Source organism: Mycteria americana, chromosome 1 (genome assembly GCF_035582795.1).
Source record: "Mycteria americana isolate JAX WOST 10 ecotype Jacksonville Zoo and Gardens chromosome 1, USCA_MyAme_1.0, whole genome shotgun sequence".
NCBI classification, from domain to species: Eukaryota; Metazoa; Chordata; class Aves; order Ciconiiformes; family Ciconiidae; genus Mycteria; species Mycteria americana.
Window position 1 is genome coordinate 194,191,691 of NC_134365.1, and position 21,435 is coordinate 194,213,125.

At 40.0% G+C, this 21,435-nt stretch overlaps 1 protein-coding gene across 1 annotated transcript in view; it reads right to left on the minus strand.

The window, feature by feature from the left end:
* Positions 1–1,827: 1,827 nt before the first annotated feature.
* The window catches only part of UFM1 (ubiquitin fold modifier 1), a 71,833-nt gene continuing 52,225 nt past the window's right edge, over positions 1,828–21,435 (minus strand). Inside the window, exon 6 of the mRNA XM_075490442.1 lies at positions 1,828–2,689. Coding sequence (XP_075346557.1) covers positions 2,673–2,689 — 17 coding nt within the window. The 3' untranslated portion in view covers positions 1,828–2,672. The remainder of the gene's footprint in view (positions 2,690–21,435) is intronic.

Below are 21,435 nucleotides of genomic sequence, written 5' to 3' on the forward strand. Positions count from 1 at the left end.
TCAATGGATGAAGTTCACTACTGATTAAAATTAGCAGTCATGTCATTACTATCGTTAATATTGTAATGATACCTACTTAGTTACCCAGGTGAATGCTATCTATGTCATAGTACTGCAGCCGTACTGTTTAAGAAAACCATATTTGAGAGGAATTGGGTACCTAGATCTGTAAAGGTAATCCCAAAACCTCCCCACCTGGCAGCTGCTTGGTTCTGCCTGAAACATAGACAGACCCGTTCTGTTTCACCTGAAGAATTCCCAAAGACCTAAATCTAAGTGTTCCTGCAAAAGCATTCTGCGTACCAAGCTCCTGCCAATGCTCTCTTGCAATACGATTACACTGTGCTACCTCCCTACAGGTGAGGTCTTTCTCTCTCTGGCAAAATGCTTGCAGCATTCTGGGACCTCTCTCGTGCACGTACCATGTAAGGCTCAACCCTGGGGATTAGCCTGCTTTGCCTTTCTCTTCTTTTCCACAGTCACAATCTTTCTTCCCTGCTCTAGGCTTTAGGCTACCTTACTGCTCTTCAGTTTGGTAGAACTGAGCAATTTATAACTGAAAATGATACTCAAGAGTTTAGAAATATATTCTAGTGCAAGGACTAGAGATCTTGCAAGATCTTACTACCCGATGTGGTTGATTTTGGAATCCATCAGCATTAAAAACAAATTCCTGCTATAAATATTACCATTCTGCATCAATTATAGTCAAATATCGTTAGACATTCCTTGCTGTAAATCAGAGAAGACATGTCTGGTGCAGTACTAGCATAAATATCTTTGAAAAAAAAATTAAAGTCTGTGAACACTGAAAGATTCAATTGAACTTTATTTGAGAATCCCCTATCGTTCCCATATTAGTATGATTATAGGAATGTAGTGGATGCAATACATTCCTCAGTTTGTGAGTCTTCAATTCTTTGTCAGCACAGCTTCCGATTCAGCTTACATTCTTAAGATGAACAGTGATTTTATATGTCTCTTTATAGGTGTTTGCCTAGTTTCAGATGTCTTTCAAAAGCAGGCCACTTAGAAACTACCTGTAGTCTCCCTTAGGAAAAAACAGTTCAAAAAATGAAAAGACATTGAAAAAGGCCTATGACTTGTGAGGACGTAGACCTTTCACTGTTATATTTCATTCAAGTCTCATTCTCAGTGATGAGGAAATTCTTTTATATTTTGAACTAAGGGTTAAAAACTACATGGGAGCTGATTTCCTGGAAGAATTAATGGTCTCCTGTACCTATGCACACATTTAGGAATGAAATAAAAATAAGCAAACCCCATGAAGCACAATTTCCTGGGATCCACATCTTAAGGTTGCATTCCTGTGTGGCTTCCCTAACAACAGGAGCTCAGCAAATGCCACATTCATGCTGTTTGATGTTTAATTTCCCCAGTTGTCTTTTTTCTTCTTTATGACTTCTGTATTTAAGTTTGTGTAGACTCAAAAAACAGGAAAAAACTGTGTAACGGTAACATTCAGTTAGCCATAAGCTTTTTGTACATGGAAGCATCTTTAGCTCTGTAACCAGAAAGGGAGTGAATGGGCGTGTTAGCATTGTTGTCACTGCTGGACAAAAAGTAGTAGCTGGAACAGGTTCTGCTGCAACAGGTTATGTCTCAAGGATCAATTTGTAATGCAGGCTGCAAACCTGTCTGATTTATGAAGCAGCTGCTATCTTCAGGAGCAGATCCTGTCAGACACATTCATCTGGCCATACTGTGAAAAAAAAGAGCAGATTATGCTCTTTAGACCAACAATCAAGTATGAAAGTCTCCGGTTTCTCACCAGAAATGACAATGATGTGAGGGAAGGAGAGGCCATTTGCTTTCATTGGTCTCACAAATGACAGCTCATATTTAGACATCTGGGACAATTGTTTCCAAAATTAAGACACTCAAAATAGCACTTGTTTGTCTAAAATCAGCTCTTTCTTCAATATATCATTCAATACTGGCAGTATTTCTGACATTCTTAGTTCAAATGGTGAAAAAATTCAGTTCTCAGTAAAATGTTCCAAAGTTATTACTGCCAATAGTTTAGAATTAATTTTCAGGCAAATTTCAAGAAAAATATGGCATGAAGCTGAAAATGAATACAAGAAATTGTAGCTACAAGGGGTGGGTTCTTCAAAGACACAGGATACAGAAAAATGCAAGAGGGACTTATTTTCCCACTGAAGGTCAAATAAAACTGAACTAAACTAAGAGAAATGAGGTCTGCAGAGAGCTTGGCAAACATGCAGGAAGTATCTTTGTGCCTGTAAGATCATGCAAAATATATCAAAGGACAACAATTACTCCCTGAGAGAGATGGGCAGTCTGAATTGGTAGTAATTATCGATTAAGAATCTCAGTCTTACTAATCAGTAATTAGTAAGACTTTGGAAATCATAAAATGTACAGTATCTTCTTTTATCTAGTTGTACTAAAAATTATTAGATCAAATTCTCTAAGCACTGCAGAAGTTCTCATCTGCACGAGTTGTACAGGCAAGTTCTACTTAAAATGAGATAAACTGAAAAGCTTTTTATTTCAGTTTCCTTTTGCAAAGGCTGGTTGCCAAAAAGCTCTTCTCACTATTGCTCAGTCGTTGGTGGGCAATTTGTTCCAGGCTCTTCTATCTTCTGTGGAAGGAATCTTCATGCCAGCTGTTTCCCTAGCCAGTTTTAAATCTTCCCCATTTCTGTGGGGAAAAAAAAGAAAAAAAAAAAAAGATAGCAAGAAAGTCCAAAGGCCCATATAATTCTCCGAGGCACAGACGATCCCACATGTTCAGGATGGGAAAACACGTAAAAAGAGGCAGATGCATGACAGTCTTTCCCAGTGTAGTTGCTCATATCTTCCCTGTGACTGAATTATACACTTGTGGGTCCGCATAAATAGAAGAGAGACAGAGTGGAGAAATAACCTCTTATTTCACACTTTTTCAATATCTAGGACTCAGAATGCATAAATACCATAAGCTACTGCTGCTGTCCTCATTAAATCTCTGCCTGCAAAGTTAAGTACTTGAGGAGGTGGCTAGTAGCCAGTCTTGCCAGAACTCTGGACCAAACTTTCTGTCCATGTTGGAGATCTAGCAGGGTTACTGAGATGTGTCTTTATGTCTCATGTGATGACTCATCATCATCTGATGATGAATACAGAAATGTACCTTACCAGTTTCATGGGATACTGAAAAATCATCCCCACCAGATATGGATCGCTTCTTCCCCACCAGCCCTTGAAAAAAGTCAACATCAGGGTCTTGGCTAGACACCACCCTGTCCTCCCAGTCTGTCATACGGCACTGCTGTACCAGCTGCTGGGGTAGACCTTGTCTCCCACACTTAGCTGGTAAATGCCTTTGAATGCTCACAAAAAGTACAAAACCACACCAAGACCTATGAACTCAGCTCCCTGTCAGTACGGCCAGCAGGTCTCTCTGATGACAGTGAGCAAAAATAGCCTGGCCAACAATGCAGCAGCAATTTTAACTGCATAAAAATATCTTAGCAGAAGTTCATAAAAATATATAGAATGCATCCCAGCCACACTTAGGAAATTGAACTAAAGGAGCAGAAAAATAATCAACGGCTACTGTGAGATAGGACAGCCTGCAGCCCCCCGAGATCCTGACTCCCCCTGCCCCTGTCTGAGAAAAACTGCTTCACCCTGTGGTTCCACCGGCCATGACAGCTGGTTTGGCCCAAGGTAAGAGCCAAGCAACGTTCCCAGCGAGGCTTAAATCACGTTCCCACATGCAATGTGGATAAGCCTGCAGCGGTATCAGGCCCCTGAGGGCACCACCAGCCCTGCCTGCCCCTGCCCAGCCATCCCCAGGCTCCCTGCACCCTGCCCATGGCCCAGGACGCCATGTCGGTCCCCCGGGGCCATCAGCCCCTGCCACAACGCCGCCACACCAGGGCCAGCCTCCAGCTCCCCACAGCCCTGCCCTGCCCAGTCATGGGCCCCAACGGGCCAGGCCCACCTGCAGGCCCATGTCCCAGCCCGGCCTCATCCCCAGGGAGGTTCCCGTTGCCTGGGGCTGCCCCCGGTGCCCCCCGGGCTGCCCTGCTCCTGGCTGGGGCAGGGGGACAGGCCCTGCCTGCCAGGCCCTGCCCTGCCGCGCCCATGGGGAGCGCCCAGCCCTCGCTGTGCCCCGCAACCAGGCCGGGCCCTCCTTGCCCGGCAGAGTCGGCTTAGACTGCCCCGTGAGTCCTGGCTTCCCGGAACACCCACACGCACTGGGATGGCACAGGGCAGGGCAGGCACCATAAATCATAGGCTTTGTGCTATACAAGTGCCACTTCGGTGAGCTGCAGCACATCTCTCATATTGCATAAGATGTTCTGAGCAAAATGCATGCACATAAATAGTTACAGCTTCGGGACACAGGAGCACCAGGTGGGACCCAGAGGAGACCCAAAGCCATGTCCGTGGTAGAGCGAGCATGGCCAGTCTACTCCAGAAGGGGCAGAGCCACCCCCAGCACTTATGCCCAGTAATCCTTTATTAAAGCAGATTAATTGATTTAGCATCATGGATGCCGCCATAAAGTCTGGGGTCCTACTCCCTCCCTTGGCTTTGGATGCTGCATTCAGCAGGTGGGCAGACCGCAGCCTTCCTCTCCTAACACTGCCTGAGCAGTCAGCTAGGACACACCAAGATCCTTGTCACGGGCCACCATAAGTATTTGGCAGGAGGAGGTAAAACGCCAGCTGCTCCTCTCCGGGGCCCACAGAAACCTACCTCCCTGCAGCAAAAGGGAGCGTGCGAGATGGAGATATGTGGCCCGAGCTGCACTTCACCAGACAAGGACAAAAAGCACAATTCAGATTTAAATACTTCTTAGGAACTCTCCTCTGCATTTGGTAGACAGGCACAATTCTTCAGCTGGTCGGTAACAAGCTATGCCTGAGCAATGCCTAAGCAGTGGTCCAAAATAGCTGTGTCATTTTGCTCTGCCATTATCTAATTCTGCAGCCCAGGCCTGATATCTATTTTCTACTCTCCCAGGTGCTGATAGTTTCTGAACTCTGAACCAGTATTTGCTGGGGCAGAGCGTATGTCTGTGGTTTTGCGTTCAGGCTCAATGCCAGGCGCAAATCTCTAATCACATTAAATCCTGCTACTCTCTCTGCAGAGAAACTCAGATACCAGCAACAAATTCAAAGGCCCTCCTTTTGTTTAGTAGCATTGCTCTGCCCACAGTCTCATCAATAACAACATTGAAGCCCATTTATATGCACAGCTGGACACTCTGAAAAACTGATTTGGTCTAATAGTCAACAGATGAGCGCTCCAATCATTTAACGCTATTAGATATTAGAGACCATTGTTTTTTTTTAATCCATAAAACAACCTTTCCTGGGCTCAAACCTCATCTCTTTACAGAATATACCTTTTAAATTTTTTTTTTCCATTTTACTTTTTTTTTTTCCTTTTACATTTACTTTTTAGGCAGAGTCCCATTTCCTGTGACTGTGAATTGTTGCTGACACAGGGGACAGATGAAGTATAGATGGTCAAGACCAATGTTGGCTTATTTTGTAAAGCATTTAGAAGACCATCATATAAGACCAGAGAAACCAATTAACTCATGGGAAGAACGTGTTCCTAGGTGCACGGTACAACAGGTGCACATTTTGGTGATGAAGAACAAAAAACTGGGGTGATAGAAGTCTAACTTAAAAGCAGCTATTTCAGAGAAATGGGAAAAAAGCAATTATATGAAAAAGCCAATAAAGAACAAACCAACCAACCAACCAACCAGTGGTGTTAAAAAACAAGTAAAACGGTACTTTGTGTTGGACTGTCTTTGTGTCGTTCTGGCACCCAAAGGTCCCAGTCAGAATCAGGCTCTTTGCCACGCTACAGAAGGACACAACTTTTGGAAGTCTTAAATGTGTTTTGAGGAATTAGAATATACCAGTCTGCTGAAAACCATGCTTACATAGCAGTCTGCTTAGACTGTGTTCACTGCAGATCAAAATCTCTGAGAACGTTTATGTGTCACTAGCAGTAATCATAATGAAGGACCAGGGAAGGCTGCACTGGAGTTTTATCAGACGGTCAAATGACTCAGAAAGAAATTTCTGACATGTTTTGGAAACTTTAGAGTTTTCACTGTAGTGATTGTATTCACTAGCAAGAATATAGAAATGTTTTATATAATGAACTGACAGTTACATTTCTTTGCCCATAAACAAATTCTTTATAGCTAGACAGACAGAAAGACACACAAACAGGTAGATAATATTGAGTGATGCAAGCGCGAACTGTAGTCAGCAACTGGTTTTCAGATGTAAGCTGTCAGCATCCAGAACATGAATACTGTGAAGACATTTCTTTGAACAGTTTCTAGAGGCTTCCAACCGCAGTTACATAAAAAACACAGTAAAGAAAAGGTATGTTAAGAGAACTAGCAAATGTAATGCTGAACCAGTCTCTTTAAAGATTCTTGATGGCATTAGGAAAAAATACCTGTTAGAAGGCAGCTGTTCATAGGTATGCCAGCTTCATCACTGTGTAGTATCACAGGCTGTCACTTACCTGTATGTAAACCATACAGCCCAACGTGTGGAACTGGAAATAATGCTCTCAGTTTCTTAATATTTTACAGCCACTTCAAACACATATAAATGACTATTCAAGCTGCAAGACAGAAGAGAAACAGGACCAGATTCTGTTTTATAAATAAAATATCTAATGTGTCAGATTGACTTTTACATTCCTGTAACTTCACTATAGCTGTGGGGCTTTTTGTTACCTGTTAAAGTAGAAATTTGCTCCATATGTGTGATATATGGTACATCTATAAGAAGGAATCTGGCAGAAAAACTGTATTTACTTTTAGTATCGTCATAACAGCTTAGAATATTATCATTTGTTGTATACATTAATTTAACAGAATATACTGACTGTATAAATACTAGATTGTATTTCATAGCTTTAGATGTTACAGATTTTCAGCATCTTGTCAGAAAAGGAGTCTAGCAAGTTAAACAGTATAATAAAAATTTAATCCATATGTGGAATTTCTATAAAATATGCTCCAATAGTTTTTATACGTTAGAAGTACTTTGCTTTGCTTCAGTTAGTTTTCTTTCTCTTGTCTTCCCCATACCACATTTCTTCTTTTTCTCATGCAGTTCCATAGAGTCATAATAAAAATTAAATTTATCATTTATTTTAAAGTTAGATTTGACCTTTATATTCTAACATAATAAAAGAGAATTTTACAGTGCTTAAGATCTAGTAATATTCTGGTATACTTTGATGTCTAAGCCCCTTCCTCCCAACCCATCACAGACATAATAATGAAATATTCCCATGGTGACTTTCACTGGAATCATATGTAATGTCTAATTTCAAGGAGAAGATATTAAATATTTGCCAAGAGAGACTGGGTAACTGATTTTCTAAATGTGCAGTATTTTGTAAAGAAAATAGTATAATTCTACCATACTTTCTATTCAAGAGTATAATTGTACTGTTTTAAATTAAACAAGACATCATTTTATGAAAAAAACCCAAAATGTAAATATCTGTAATAAGGAAAAGAATCTGGAGGTCCAGGAGATCAGACATAACTTTACATGTGATGTAATCACAAATGATACACATTTCCAAATATTTTGTCATGCAGCACTTGGAATTTCTGTATAGGCTTTCACTTTGAAGCATTCCCCCTCCTCTAATGTAATTTTAAGTGAAATTTGTAAGAGTTTTGTCCCTAATTTCTATTAGGATATGATTTGGATCATTGGTGAAAACTGAGGCCTTATGATTCACCAGCATAAAAAAGCATAGTTGCCCTGAAATCAAGGTTAATTAATGTCAGCTGATGTTCTGAGCAGTTGTTTTCATTCTTAGCATTGACAAGGTGCTGGGATTTCAGGCAGTGAAGGGGAAAATAAAGTGTCAAACACAGATAGCTAGGATAAACAGTAACTACGGGATAAATATTTGAAGTGCAGTCATGAAAAGGAGAGGAAGTATCTTCCTTGCACACTGCTGCAACCAAGAGCAAAAAGAAAAATTCAGAAAATACAGTTTAAAAAAAAAAAAAAGGAAAAAATAACCTGTCAGATCTTGAAGGATATGGAAAACAGTCAATAGATATCTTTTCATCTCATGGTTTTAAAATTAATTTGATAAATAATTAGATTAGAAAGCATTCTCTAAGACAAAATTGAGGCTATAAGGCACATTTTTTTACTTAAGAGATTCTTTTTTCTTCCAGTGTCTGTGAATGATGTCCCATCTCCTTTGATGTCAAGGGCAAACCACCTACTGAGGTCAAGAATTCACCCCATATTCCTAGGATTTGAAACACTCATCTGCAGAGCTGTTAGTAAACCTACTTCTGAAACCTTTTAATTTGATATAGAAAACTATCTATGATAACTAAATCCCTCTGTCTTTATGACAACTGACTCTCCTGATTGAAACTCCACCATTTTATTTCAATGCCCTTGCACACACATACACACACTTAAACACCTTTTCTTTCAAGAGCTTCATTAATCTAGTCTAGCAGATTGTATATGTATTCTTAGGCGATTCAGCCTATATGGGCCATACATAAGACTCTTATCTTAAAACAGTCTTCAACTAAAATGTCACTGGCTTTATCAAATTGAAAAAGATCCATATTCCATATACGTTGTCATGGTTCTCCACTTATTTGGAGCGAAAACTGCAACAAAAGTACTAGGTTTATGGGTAGTACTGGAGTAACACTGAGTGTGACAAAGCCCAGACCGTCTTTTACAGAAATCCAGACTTTTTTGCTTTTGTGTCAGCAGTCTTGGTGTCAGGCAGCCACTTGGTGAGGGGACAGTGCTTGTGTTGGGACGTCACAGCCTTAGCACTGCCTAACAGTGAGAGGAAGGTAAATGTGCCATCCCCAAGGTGTGGGTGACAGAAGACGGATAGACGCTCATCTCATACCTTTTTTTCTGGCATGCTGGGGAAGTTTCTGAGAATGGGCAGGTTTTCCCAGCGTTATCCCAGGGTGTATGTGCTCTCACCTTCTCCCCAAAAGGATAAAGTCCTAAATTTTGGCTTCCTTTTTCATAGGCCCTACAGCACAGTAAATTTTGCTGGTTTTCCTCAGAATACAAAACAAGTTAGGGTAGTTTTATTTGCTGGCGTCCTCGCACCCAAACAAAAGAGAACGTGTGTAAGAACAGAGCAGCAGAGAACACACTGAATATTTATGTTGCTCATGGAAACCAGGGGTCCGTGAAGGACATATGTATGTATTGCTCTGTTTGATTTGTCCTGATTATGACAGCCTGTGGGAAGGAGGTGCCAAGATACAGACAATTTTGCCTATACAGGACAGAAAGACAGTGTAATACTTTTGCTTCCAAGATAGAAAAGTGTGCATCAGCCCTGACAGTTACCATGAAATAGTGGCAGGTAAGGCCTTGCCTTTCACTAATTTATCAGGCCGTGGCCCTTTAGCTGACAAAGCACTGATCAGATTACTACCCAGCCAGCCTCCAATCTGGCACTCAAGGAATGCAGCTGCAAAATCTGGGAAGAGCTCATTCCCAGCAAATACCACCCAGATAGGCCAAAACCGATTATGGCTGACAGATATTAATGCACTTTAGCATGAAAGAAGTTTTACTGGTGTAAGATTATGTAATGCATAATATATGCCCAAACATATGTCCACAGACCAGTCGTGATGTATTTCAGTTTGGGCAAAAGACTATAGTTGTTTGAATTAAGTAATAAAAGGGTTTTGAAACCGTTATGAAAACCACAGAGAATGCCAAACAGATGGAACTGAAAGTCCTTCTTTGTTCACAGCACATTCAGGATAAATTCTATCACTTTTGCAGAATTCACTCAGTCTTTTACCACTATCTGAGATGATACAGCTGACCCAAGTCTCTCATGCATTTTCTGTGCTGTGGCATAAGAAGCGTGCATAACATACTCTCCATGAGCACTGGTTTAAGGAAGCAAATTGCTTGACCATCAATACAAGGTATCAATGTATTATAAAATAAAGTATTACTACTAAAATGTTAGAAAACATTGAGGATGTTAAGATGAAGACAATTTCAACCTAATATTAGGAAATCCCTCCCAGTAAATTCCCCTGAATTTAGTAAGAACAACTGAAAACATCTGATTGCTAGTAGTTCACCTAACTTGCAAGGGAAATAAAATTTGTAGTGAGGATCTTAGATTTCGCAATGTAAAAAATGCATATTTTACAGCAGTAGACAGGTAAGATTTAAAAAAAAATAATTAAAAAAAAAAGAATATCTATGCATATGATTCTATTATTATGGAAAGATCTAGGTACTCATCAGCTTTTGTTGTCAAGCCCCATATTCAATGATTTTTGTACTGTGCTGTACTGTGGAATGCTAATGGCAGCGGTTGTCATTGTCCAGTTGCTGGATATGGTGCTAAGGATGTCCAGGAGATTAAAAGATTTATCCATGACAGACAACTGAAGAGTCACAGGGTGGTCCTGCACATTAAGCTAAGTGGAATAAAGTGTCTGTCATTCTTGTTTCCATTTATCCTTCAGCCTGCATAGAATACCTAATGGAGGAATTGCCAAGTAAGAAATCACATTTTGGTGATGTGATCATGAAATAGATTTTTAAAAGAAGTATTTTAATTATGATTTAAACTATTCCAGTCCAAGGCTAGATGGAACCACTGCTGTATGCCATTACTATTGCCACATTGTGGTATGCTGTTGGTCGAATCTGGATTTGATTTGCTAGTATCTTATTGTATATGTTGCTATTACTGCAAATGTAATAACTAGCCTACTTTTTGGGAGAGAAAGTTTATTCTTATGGTCAGGAGTGTGCTATGCTACTCTCCTGCAAGGCCAAAAAGCAGCCCTGTTAGTAGTACAGGCAAAGCTAAAAATAAGAACCTTGGGTGCAACTAACACCTGAATTATGGTATCACAGAGCTTTTGAGGTGACCCTTGCAGCTACGCTGTGCTGCTGAAGGAACACAGGCAAACACAATTTGGCATGGCTGGTAGATGAAGGCACTCAAAATAGGCAGGAGGGGAGAAATACCTCTTATCTCAGCCTTGTGGGAAATAGGGGGGGGTCTTGTATTTTTCTAATGGTGGTGTCTTGGCTGCAGGGCAGAAGGGAAAAAATTAGATATGCAGAAAAAGTATTTATTAATTCAGATTTATGTAGTATTCCCTCATCAGAAGAACTTTGTAAATATGAATTATTTAAAACTTGATGGCATAATGAAGAGTGAGGGAATCCTCTGTGGTCTCCATAGGAGCATTACCAGACTCACTAGGGAAATGCGCACTCCGTTGTCCAGTCCTCCAGAAACAAAAGCAATGGTTGACAGAGGGGTACATGGGGGTGGTGAGTATCTCTTCCAATGATAGTGGGTAAGGGCTTACCTACAGCTGATTTGATCAATGGGAGTCTAACTGAGTCAAGGCCCAAAAAGGAACATACATAACCCCGGTCCCCTCCTGGGGCATGCAAACGTGAGACAACAAAGTTTCACATCATCTTGGGGAAGGCTGTGTGTGAGGCACAGGTGCCTTCCTCAACAGGGATGCCATGTGGACATCTCCCCAGAAGGCAGGGAGACTTCAGTCACAGCGCACTGCTCTCCTATTTATCAGCAGAAAACTGCAATTCTTCCTCCTCCTTCCTCTAGCATGTTTGAAATCACTCTACTCTTCTAGTTCAGAGCTGATCTCCTAACATTTTATGTCCTCTCTCTTTTAATGGGGAAAGGTTAGACAGTTTTTCAAAGATTTTTGCCCTTATTAATGCTTATGTCTCCTGAACGATGGCAAATGAGAACCTTAGTCCTGTAAAGTCACGGTACAAAGCTACACAGACCTCTTTGTGCTTTGGAGAGGGTTATTATGTTCACTAGAGAGGCTTTCGTGTTGGAAACAACAGTGAATGCAGTTTGGAAATTGGTTTTCCACCCCAAAGATAAGTTAGGAAGTGCTAGTGCAGTCGTCGAAACCCTGGTCTGTATTACAGAAATACTCTCAAATGTCACCCTTCCCACAAGGTTCAAAAGTGCGTTTCAGCTCACTTGTAATGAGCCTTTGCTGCTTGTTCTAGGCTGTGTTTTATATTCCTACAGTAATTTTAACAGTACAAAGGTGCAGAGCAGCAGAAACTTGGCTGTCTCCTGAACTATACTCCTGTGATCTGACAGATCTTTCAATCTATTGATTTCACAAGCCACAGGGACTATTTCAGTTAGAGTACCTGTTTTCATTTTATCTCCTATCTAAAGTCTCTACAGATCTTCCCAAATATAAATGTGACAACCTAAGTGAGTGGAACCAAAAAGACTTTGTAAAATCCATTTTTCATTTTAAAAGTATATATAGCTTATTAAAAGATACTATATGACTACAAGGCAGCAATGGGTCCTTTTCTTTAAAGACAAGATTTTAAACTGAACAGAGAAAGTAACAACGCTGCTCTTGAGGTCTAACACAAGAAGCATCTTTAGATTTTAAGGCAGATCCTCTGCTAATATGAAGCAGAGTGATTCCAGTGAAGGCAGTGGAGTTCTGCAAATTTATGTCTGCTAAGGATCTGTCTGACAGTGGCAAGTGACTGAAGAGACAGCCATCTCTCAGCAAAAAGGAAATACAAGGATCAAAAAGCATCTAATATGTATTCAAGAAGGATTGCTCAAAAGTAAAAGGGCAATAATAAATGCCCTGTACTGGAAACAGGGAAGAATGATGCAAGCCAGAGAGGAAGAAGAAAAAAATTACAGTCAATCAGAAGTTGCAGAGAAAAGATGATAAGAGCAGCAAAATGTCAAGCTGGGCTGAAGCCAGCTGAACGATGCAACAAGAATAAGAATGTAACCCACTTATAAAGCAAGGAAAAATTACAATAGTGAGAATAAACTCATTAATTGAAGCCTATTGTGTGAGGCTCCAAATACCTCATGTGCAATTTTGAGACCCACTTTGTCCTCAGACAAAGTTGCTTTGAACAAGTCTTCTGTCAGGGCCAATTTTTTACTGTAGTTGACTGACGCTTGTACTTAGTCAGAAGTACTGCACTTCATTAAAATGGTTTTCCATATGAATAATTTTTTCTTCTTTTTGTAATGTTCTACTTTTGTAGAGTTTTTCAATTTAAAAGTATTGAAAAAATAATCCATGGAAATTAATAGTTTTCTGTTTTTTTCCCAGTGGGAACTCTGAAGAATTTTACATTTCATATTACACCTAACCCAATAGGTACCTATACCTATAAAATCCAAGGGAAGACAGAAAGAAAAAAAGAGTTTTTAAATGATCCAAGAAATGAGAAAAGAAACTTTTTTTTCAGAATCAGCCCTTAACATGGAGTACAGAGCTCAAGACAAGGAGGTATTAGTACCGTTATGAGTATTGTAGAACTTATTACCTGTTAGTTTTGCTTAAATCACTAGCAATAATCATTGGCAGTAAAAGTGAATTACTCAGATGAGCTCACAGACCAATCTGTAGGTAAATATTACCTACAGATCTGTAAATATTACCTACCTGATCTGTAGGTAATTTAGGTCCAGTCTAGGACTGGACCTAAAATGCCTCAGTGTAAATAGAATACATGTCAATATAGAAGCCTTGAGCCAAATTGGCATAATTTCTCTTACCTTTGAAGAATGAACCTTTAAAGTTCCTAATGTTGGGCCTTTGCTGACATCACACCAAATGCAAGACTTATCAAAATTAATAATTGTGTCTATTCCCATTTTCCCAAGGGTAAGAGGATTTACAGTGCAGCCTGTGTATTACAGACCATATGTGGTTTGGGTGGGCTTAGATACAGTGACCTCTGTTGTGGTCCTCTTCTTTCCCCCAGGGTTATGAAGGGATTAATTTTCTTATTCCAGCTCACTGTCTCTGTATTTATCACACTTCATATTTTGAACAGGAGCATGAAAATCCCCCTTGATTCCTGCTTTCCCCTCTTTGAAGCACTGATTACAAACTCAGCCCTCCAAGGCTTCTCCTTGTCATCGCTCTCGCAGTTTCTGTCTTCCCTCTGAGCTCTGATTCTTTGACATACTCAGAAGTCAGCCTATTATTTTTACATGTTGCTGTATACCAGACTGAAACCTCCGTGCCATGATCTTTATCAACCCATTTCACTGGTTTTGCTATTTTTATCTTCTAGGCCAGTTGCTCTTCTTTTGGGTTTTGTTTAATATTGTGAACACTACGGGAGCATGTATAAAGGACATGGATGGTAAATACACTTAAATATAGCACAAGAAAGTGTAGCCTACCTAACACATTGCAGTTCTGACCTGGACTCTCAGCCTCTGAGCTTTCATATATATATGTATATGCTTTTAATTAGTCCTAGAAACTGAGAAAACTGACTGAGGAGGATTTGTTCTAGTCCTGATCCTCAGAGAACACAGACAGAATCTGTGTGTTCCTATGGAACTGGCCTGAATGCAAAAGTATTTTATTAGATCTTTTGTCTTATAAACCAGCATTGGTGTCAGGACCTACATTTGAATTCAATATTAGATTGTGAATTACAATGACTAATGAATTTAATTTTTGCAACTTTTGAGTGAAATCTGAATATTCCAAGTTTTATTGTGTTTCTTTTTGAATGCAAGAAAAGACTTTTTTTTTCTAAGACTTTTCTAAAAGATCTGTCTCAAACGTCCTCATTCAGTTGGTGCAAGGAAAACATAGTTATGTATATGTAACTTGAGCTGGTGCATAGCATGTACATGGAATATGCTGGATAATTTAAGTGCACTCTTTTCAAAGTCTGATAAAATGCAGTTAGCTGGAGAGTTTCTTTGTAATACTGCACCTATTATCTGTCCTGACACACCATATTTATTTCAGTTTGTCAAATCAACCTATTTCACCATGTCTGGATTCTTTCCACCGCATGTGCACTCTGACATGGGACCTGGGAAATCCTGTGTCTTTCAGATAGCAATCTTTTGGGGAAGCCAACTTTGCAATCCATGGAAAAATATACCTTTTTAGAGGAGTTATAAGCTGCAGATTTTCATACCATTGTTTTAAACCCATAGAATATTGTTTGAAACATCTTTTTTTTCTTGTTTATGCCTTCTTCTTATTTTATATAACTCTACTGAACTGGTAAAGTAACATGACCATCAAACCCAAGCCAAGAAGCACAGAATAAAACTTGCAAAATCTGTATTTGGACCAGGCTAGTTAAAAAAGCTTTTAAAATTTCATGCAAAGCTGGAACCAGCCCTGGGAAAACCTGGGCAGATGGTACGTATTTACTGAAACCAGCTCTGCAGCCATATACTGGAGCTGGCTGGGAAACTTGACATGCAAAACCGTTGAAAATAAAATTCTTCCCAAGGATGTATCCATCACAGTGAAAGATAAGTATTCAGCACTAGATTGGTTGAGTAGGACACTGTGATGGGAGGTTAGAGACCCAGGGTAAAATCCCCCTGCCTGAATTTGGAGTAACAGTCTAACCTTTTCATTTCCATATTCCATAAGAATAACTGACCTTAGTGGTTGCCAACCACGGTTAGGGAGGTCTCGGTGCTTCTGCCTCCTCCTGCTTTCCTCTAACCCCTGCCAGAGTTTCCTCCTTTGTCCCACGCTGCTCTCCCACAGCGAGCTCCCTGCACTCTCCGGTAAGCCTGCTGCCATGCCTTGCTCAAGCCATGGCACTGCCTTCTTGCACTGATGTTCCCACATCCCAAGCTCTGCTTCCTGTCAGTGCTGCCTCCTCACCTTCCTCTGTCCTCTGCCACTTTTTCATTTCCCTGGGATACACCATGGGCCACCAGTGCTGCCTTCTCGCAGGAACCCTGGCTTTGGTTGGGGGTAGAACTAAGGAGCCTGGGAAAGCTGGATAAGCTGAGCTTCGCTCCTTATTTCTCCTTCATCACTGGTGTGACTCCTTAGCAGAGTGTGACCCACAGGTTGGCAAACAGTGCTTTAGCCAGCAGCACATCAAAAGTATCTTTCTCTCTCTCTCTCTGAAGCAAAAACAAATGCCAAAGCTGTTTGAGATGATGTCAGGAGTAAGACAAGAGGAATGAACTCCACTCAAGTTTTGGGTTCATTTCAATTGACAGTGAAATGCCGAACTGACACATCTAACTCCAGGCAGTCAGTGGCATCAATCTCTGCAGAACCAAAGCCTCCACGTTTTCAACAGGTTTTTCCATAAACTTTTTCCTGTGCAATATTTAAAAGGCTATAGGGACAGATATTCACTTTTACTAAACCAAAGCACAGTGCGGCCACACACACACAAAAAGGCAAAAATAAGAGGTTATTCTGAGTCTGGAAGCCGAGAAAGTCCAGGATTTTTTTCATGCTTTCAACTTGAAAGCTGGACGGATCCTGGTCCTAATTCATCTGTTCAGACAAGGTGAAATGAAGGAACTGAAGACTTTAAATATGGAAAGAAATCTCACATGATGTAAATGGACACTGTCTGGTGATATCCAGAATGTTACAACAGTTTACATTTAATCTAGGTAGATCTTTCCCTGGAATAATAACAATCAAAGGGTATGTCTGCAGCAACAGTCACAAAGCTCAAGGAGGGAAGGTGAAGCAATATGAGAATCACTTGTTGGTCTCTCCTCTGATGTTCATTCTCTGAACTAAAAGTTCTTACATACACTTGTTAAAGGGAGAGCTACAAAAAGAAAACAAAGCAGCTGGAAATCATTGCGAGGTATAAATGCCTCTTGGTCCTGGTCATTGTAAAGATTTTGATTGTGTAAGTCAGAACTATTCCATCAGTATAAGAAGAATACATAATAATATTTACATCTAGCATAAATGAATAACTCTATGAGACCTTATCAAGTTTGCTTTTGCTCAGTATTTAACAGTATCTCAGTCATCAGGAGCTTGGTCACACAAAACAAATCTGCATTAACAAAAAATTCCCTATTTTTTAATACTGCATGCTAAGTGGAAGGATACAATTACATTGCATTTGGGAATAGGAAGTAGTTATTTTTTTCTTTCTAGTCAAAAATTCACCTTGAACAGGAAAGAAATAGCACTTCATAAAAGAGTCTATAAATAAAGAGAACTACACTTTTTAAAACAAATGTGATATTGTGGGAAAGACAGGATTTTTGAGAGTTTGTCACCATTCCTTCCTATTATTCCTTAAAGGCTGTACTGGAGAAAAATTCCTGCACAGCTTAATTATATGTATGATGCAATTCCTGCAGGGGAAGTGTCTGAAAGTGGTACAGAACCTCACCTCCCCTTTACTCTAGCTAAAGAGTTGGCTGATCACTCTTCCTAAGCAATGCTCTGCTGGTCTTAGGAAGAAATGAAATGCTGCTGGCATCATGAAGATTCATATGAAAATTCAGTAATCACTGTGGATAATCACGCTGTTCATGCAGCCTTGAGCATTTGAAGTCTCTTGCTCACCAATATTTTATTTTCTCGTTCAGTATTATTCATCGTTATTTTCTGCCCTTTAGATGTAAGTTTTTTGTTACTCTTTAGCACAGCACATTATTTTCTGTGGATTTTACGTTCTTGCCCCACTGTCACCACACTATTCTGTTTTACTGATTAAATGTAACTCTTCCATTATTATATTTATAAGTCATCTTGGGCAACTATGGCTATTTTTGTGTGTTTGTTATTTTCCATCTCATGCATGTTTAATTACTGTAACAGCAAGGGTATCTTTTAAATATTTTTAGCAGACACATAGAACACTTGGCTTAAATTGGACAGTTGTTTATAAATCATTATGGGAACGGCGCCTTGAGAAGCATTCTCCTCATAGCACATTTATTTGTTTTTGATTTTGGTTTAGAGTAAAAGGAAATTTTTTAAATTGCCCATCTTTGCACAGAGATGAATTTCACTGAAATGAAGCAGAGCCAGTGGCAGGTCTGGGCCCCACTGATGCTCTTGGCAAAGATCTGAAGTGGAACATGGATTGTGCATGGGTCCACACATATCTCTCCCAATCAATAAGCCAAGGTATGCCTTTTAGCAGCAACTGTGAAATCCTCACCCAGACAAACCAAGCACTGAAAAGTGAACGGAGCTCAAAGGTCTCTCTTGCCTTCTCCCTCAGTCACAATAGGGTTTTATTTTATTATTTTTCCTACTCTGAAATAGAAGTGGTTTTGTTTGCCTTAACCACAATGGACGACCATGGACCACCATGGACCACCAGGGACATGTACACCTCTAACAAGATGGGAATCTGTGCACAAATGAGGCACTGATCAAGAAAAAGAAAAAGCAAAGAAACCTTGGAGAGCCACTTAAAATCTCCATGTTTCATGCCAGCTGCACCTTTGCTTTTCATAATACCTTCTAGTGAGTGCAAATATCTCGTTCTTTCCTAATTTCAATATGATTTTGAAATAATTCCCTGCTTTTGAAGCAAAATACCCATTTTCTTTGCAGGTAGCAGTCTCAATGTGTTGAGTATCTGGGCAAGCCACTTACTGTCAACTTCTGCATTGCACAGAGGCTCTTATTCCGTAGAGTTGATCAGTTCTAAATGAATGTTGCAGGCCTTTATCAGATAGTAGATCTGGAGAGGTCTTCATGGTCCTTTCCAGCATGTCTATGTTCCTTAATAAAATTGCCTATGCTCATGTGAACTACCATTAGCCTCTGAGTTTGTCTGCTCTTGATCTTATCTTCCTCCATTACCTATTAAGATCTGAACTGTGAATCTAATATTCATATTAAGGAGCACTTAATTTTTTCCCAAGAGGAATGCTCAGGCTGTCCTTAATGACCTGAAACACAGGCCACAGGGAAGACTAGGCTCTGCACATTTATACTGCCCTGTGAGCAGTCTAAACTTATTGCAAGGCTAAATCCCATATGCTCATGCAGCAGCTAACAGCGAGGAGCTGCTAGGCAGCATCTGCCCCCATAGTCATAGATGTTGAGTGTCCAGAACATTTTGTTAGCCCAGAGGGGCTAGACAGAGGTTCCTTGTCCAGCAGCAGGGTGTAACATGTAGCCCGTGGTGGTGAGATGCACCTTTCCTCGTGTCCTGTGGCACAACCAGCATTGGAGGTTTCCTCACAGTGTTTCCCTGGAGCCAGCCCTGAGGCTGCTGCTACAGCCAGAGATAAAACAGAAAATTCATCCCTGGTCCCTGGTCAGGGCCACTCCATAACAGCATTGTAGGCACAATCAGTGAACCCAGTTTTGCTACCAGTGGGGAGTAGCAGCTGTCTGAAATGAGCATTTCACAGCCTGACCCTCTCTTACCGCGCACCTACATGCATTGTCTGCTTATAATAAGATGCTATTATTCTCACTATAATTCTGCGCTACATTTCAGTTTGTGTTCTGCGAAATAGAAAAACTATTTTTTTTGTTCAAACCTAGTTCTAACCATTGTGACTCCAAATCAAGTCTTGTTTTAAAGAACAATGGTCAATCTGTAGCCACAGATCACCAGTCGTACCTTTTTAAAAAGTCAGAGAAAAAGCTTAAAAAATTCAACCTCAGATTGAGATGTTAATCATAAATACAGGAGATTGTTTTAGAAAGAAGAGGTTTGCTAATGCAAACAGCATGAAAGACCAGCATGAATGCCATGTGAACAGCAGCAAACTCAAAGTAATTGAATGCAATATTCAGTGTTGATGCAGTTATTTATAGATTTGAGATCCATTTAAATTCAATGAGAAATGCAGATTTAGAGAGGCAGAGAATTCCAAAGTTGTCATTTATGACTGAGATTAAATGACAGAGAAATTGTATGTGCGTGCTAAAGCTACATGCAGGCCTAATTTGTGTCAATATGGATGCACATCAGTAATTGTTTGCATACAGCCAGGAAAATATAAGCTGTTACGGCAGTGTTAAGTATTGCTATTATGAAAATGTATGAGGAGCTGGACAATACACTGAAATAGAATTCTGAAAAACAAAGTGGAAAATTCACCATTTTCAAAAGTTTTAAAGATATATACACTAGGATTTTTTTCCTATTAATTTTATTAATTTAGATATTTGGCAACAAGTTGTTAAAGTATGCTATATAGACCTATCATTCCAATTTAATCTCATCGGCTAGTAATGACCAGATCTTACCTTTTCCTTTCGGTTGATATACAGCTTTTTAGGTTAATACAGAGAGTAAAGCATAGTGTAAAATACAGGACTTTCTTAATATGCCCATGAATGCTGGGAAACACTGTTTTTGCTGAATGTGTTTAACCTTGAAATTTGTTATGCAAACATGCCAAAGACATATTCCTTGTTTAGGGACTGGAATTAGACAGACCACATCTGTCCTATTTTAACAAACCTCTTTAATTTTAAGATTGAGAGCTAATTTTAAAAATAAATTCTCCACGATCTCTTAGTTAAATTCTACTCTTTTTGCACTGGAGCAGGAAGCAGTATTTTATTTAGGCACGCTCTAGTTATATGTTGTATAAGATAAATGAGGATGACCAGGAAAAGATGCAGTCTAAGACTGTGACGTCAGGACATTACATGGAAGGACGCAGCAGGCTGGCCATTGATGGGAAGGCTGAAGTCCTCTGGCTCTTCTGGGAAATCTTAGCCAAAGTAATTGTTGCATTAAAAAATAAAAAATAGAAATTGGGGGTTTCCGTTTATAAAGATTCACAGACTTCAAGTAAAAGACCCAACCATAGACTTAGCGTTCCTCTTAGCCTTTCCAAACATGGGTCCTTAGTATATTCACATTTCATGTGATGAGGAGCCATGGACGCTTCCCAAAGCCCATCTGAATTCCAGTAACATCCCCAATGACACTGCTGGAGTAAAGGCCCGAGGTTCTCAGATATCTCTTATTTAGCAGTTTGGTATAAATCCCTATCGACTAAGAATTTTAGTAATTCTGATCTGTATTAACAACAAAGATGTAAATGAGCCTCAAACCAGGTTGTAAAAGTCTCCATTTCACCTGCTTCTGCTAGTGATCCACATCTTTTCCCTATCAATCTGGAGAAACATATCTTTAAACAAACCCCTCCAGTTAGCACAAGGATATTCAGACTTTTGGGCACATAAAGGAAGGGTCTGCATACCTGAGAGCTTATCTTTTCTTCCTATTGTGATAAGTTTTAAAAAGATATTGCAGCTCCTGCTAAACCTTGCCTTAGGCAAATATCAGTAAACCTCTCTGGAAAGGCAGGTAAGAGCAAGGAAAGGGAAGGGAGTGACAATGCTTCACAAGGATGGTTGTAGAGATTACAGATGTTCAGTTCTTACGCATGTACCCAATGCCATTGCTTTTGCACATTTTTTTCTGAACATATTATGGTCTTATTCAAAAGAGGATACACCATACCTTCTAAGCAGAAACTACAAGTACATTTTGTCTGTGCTTTTCTTCTCTGTCTCTGGCCTGCTGCATAGCCTGCGTGGCACAGCGGGCAGTGTCCTGCAGAACCCCAATATGCAGG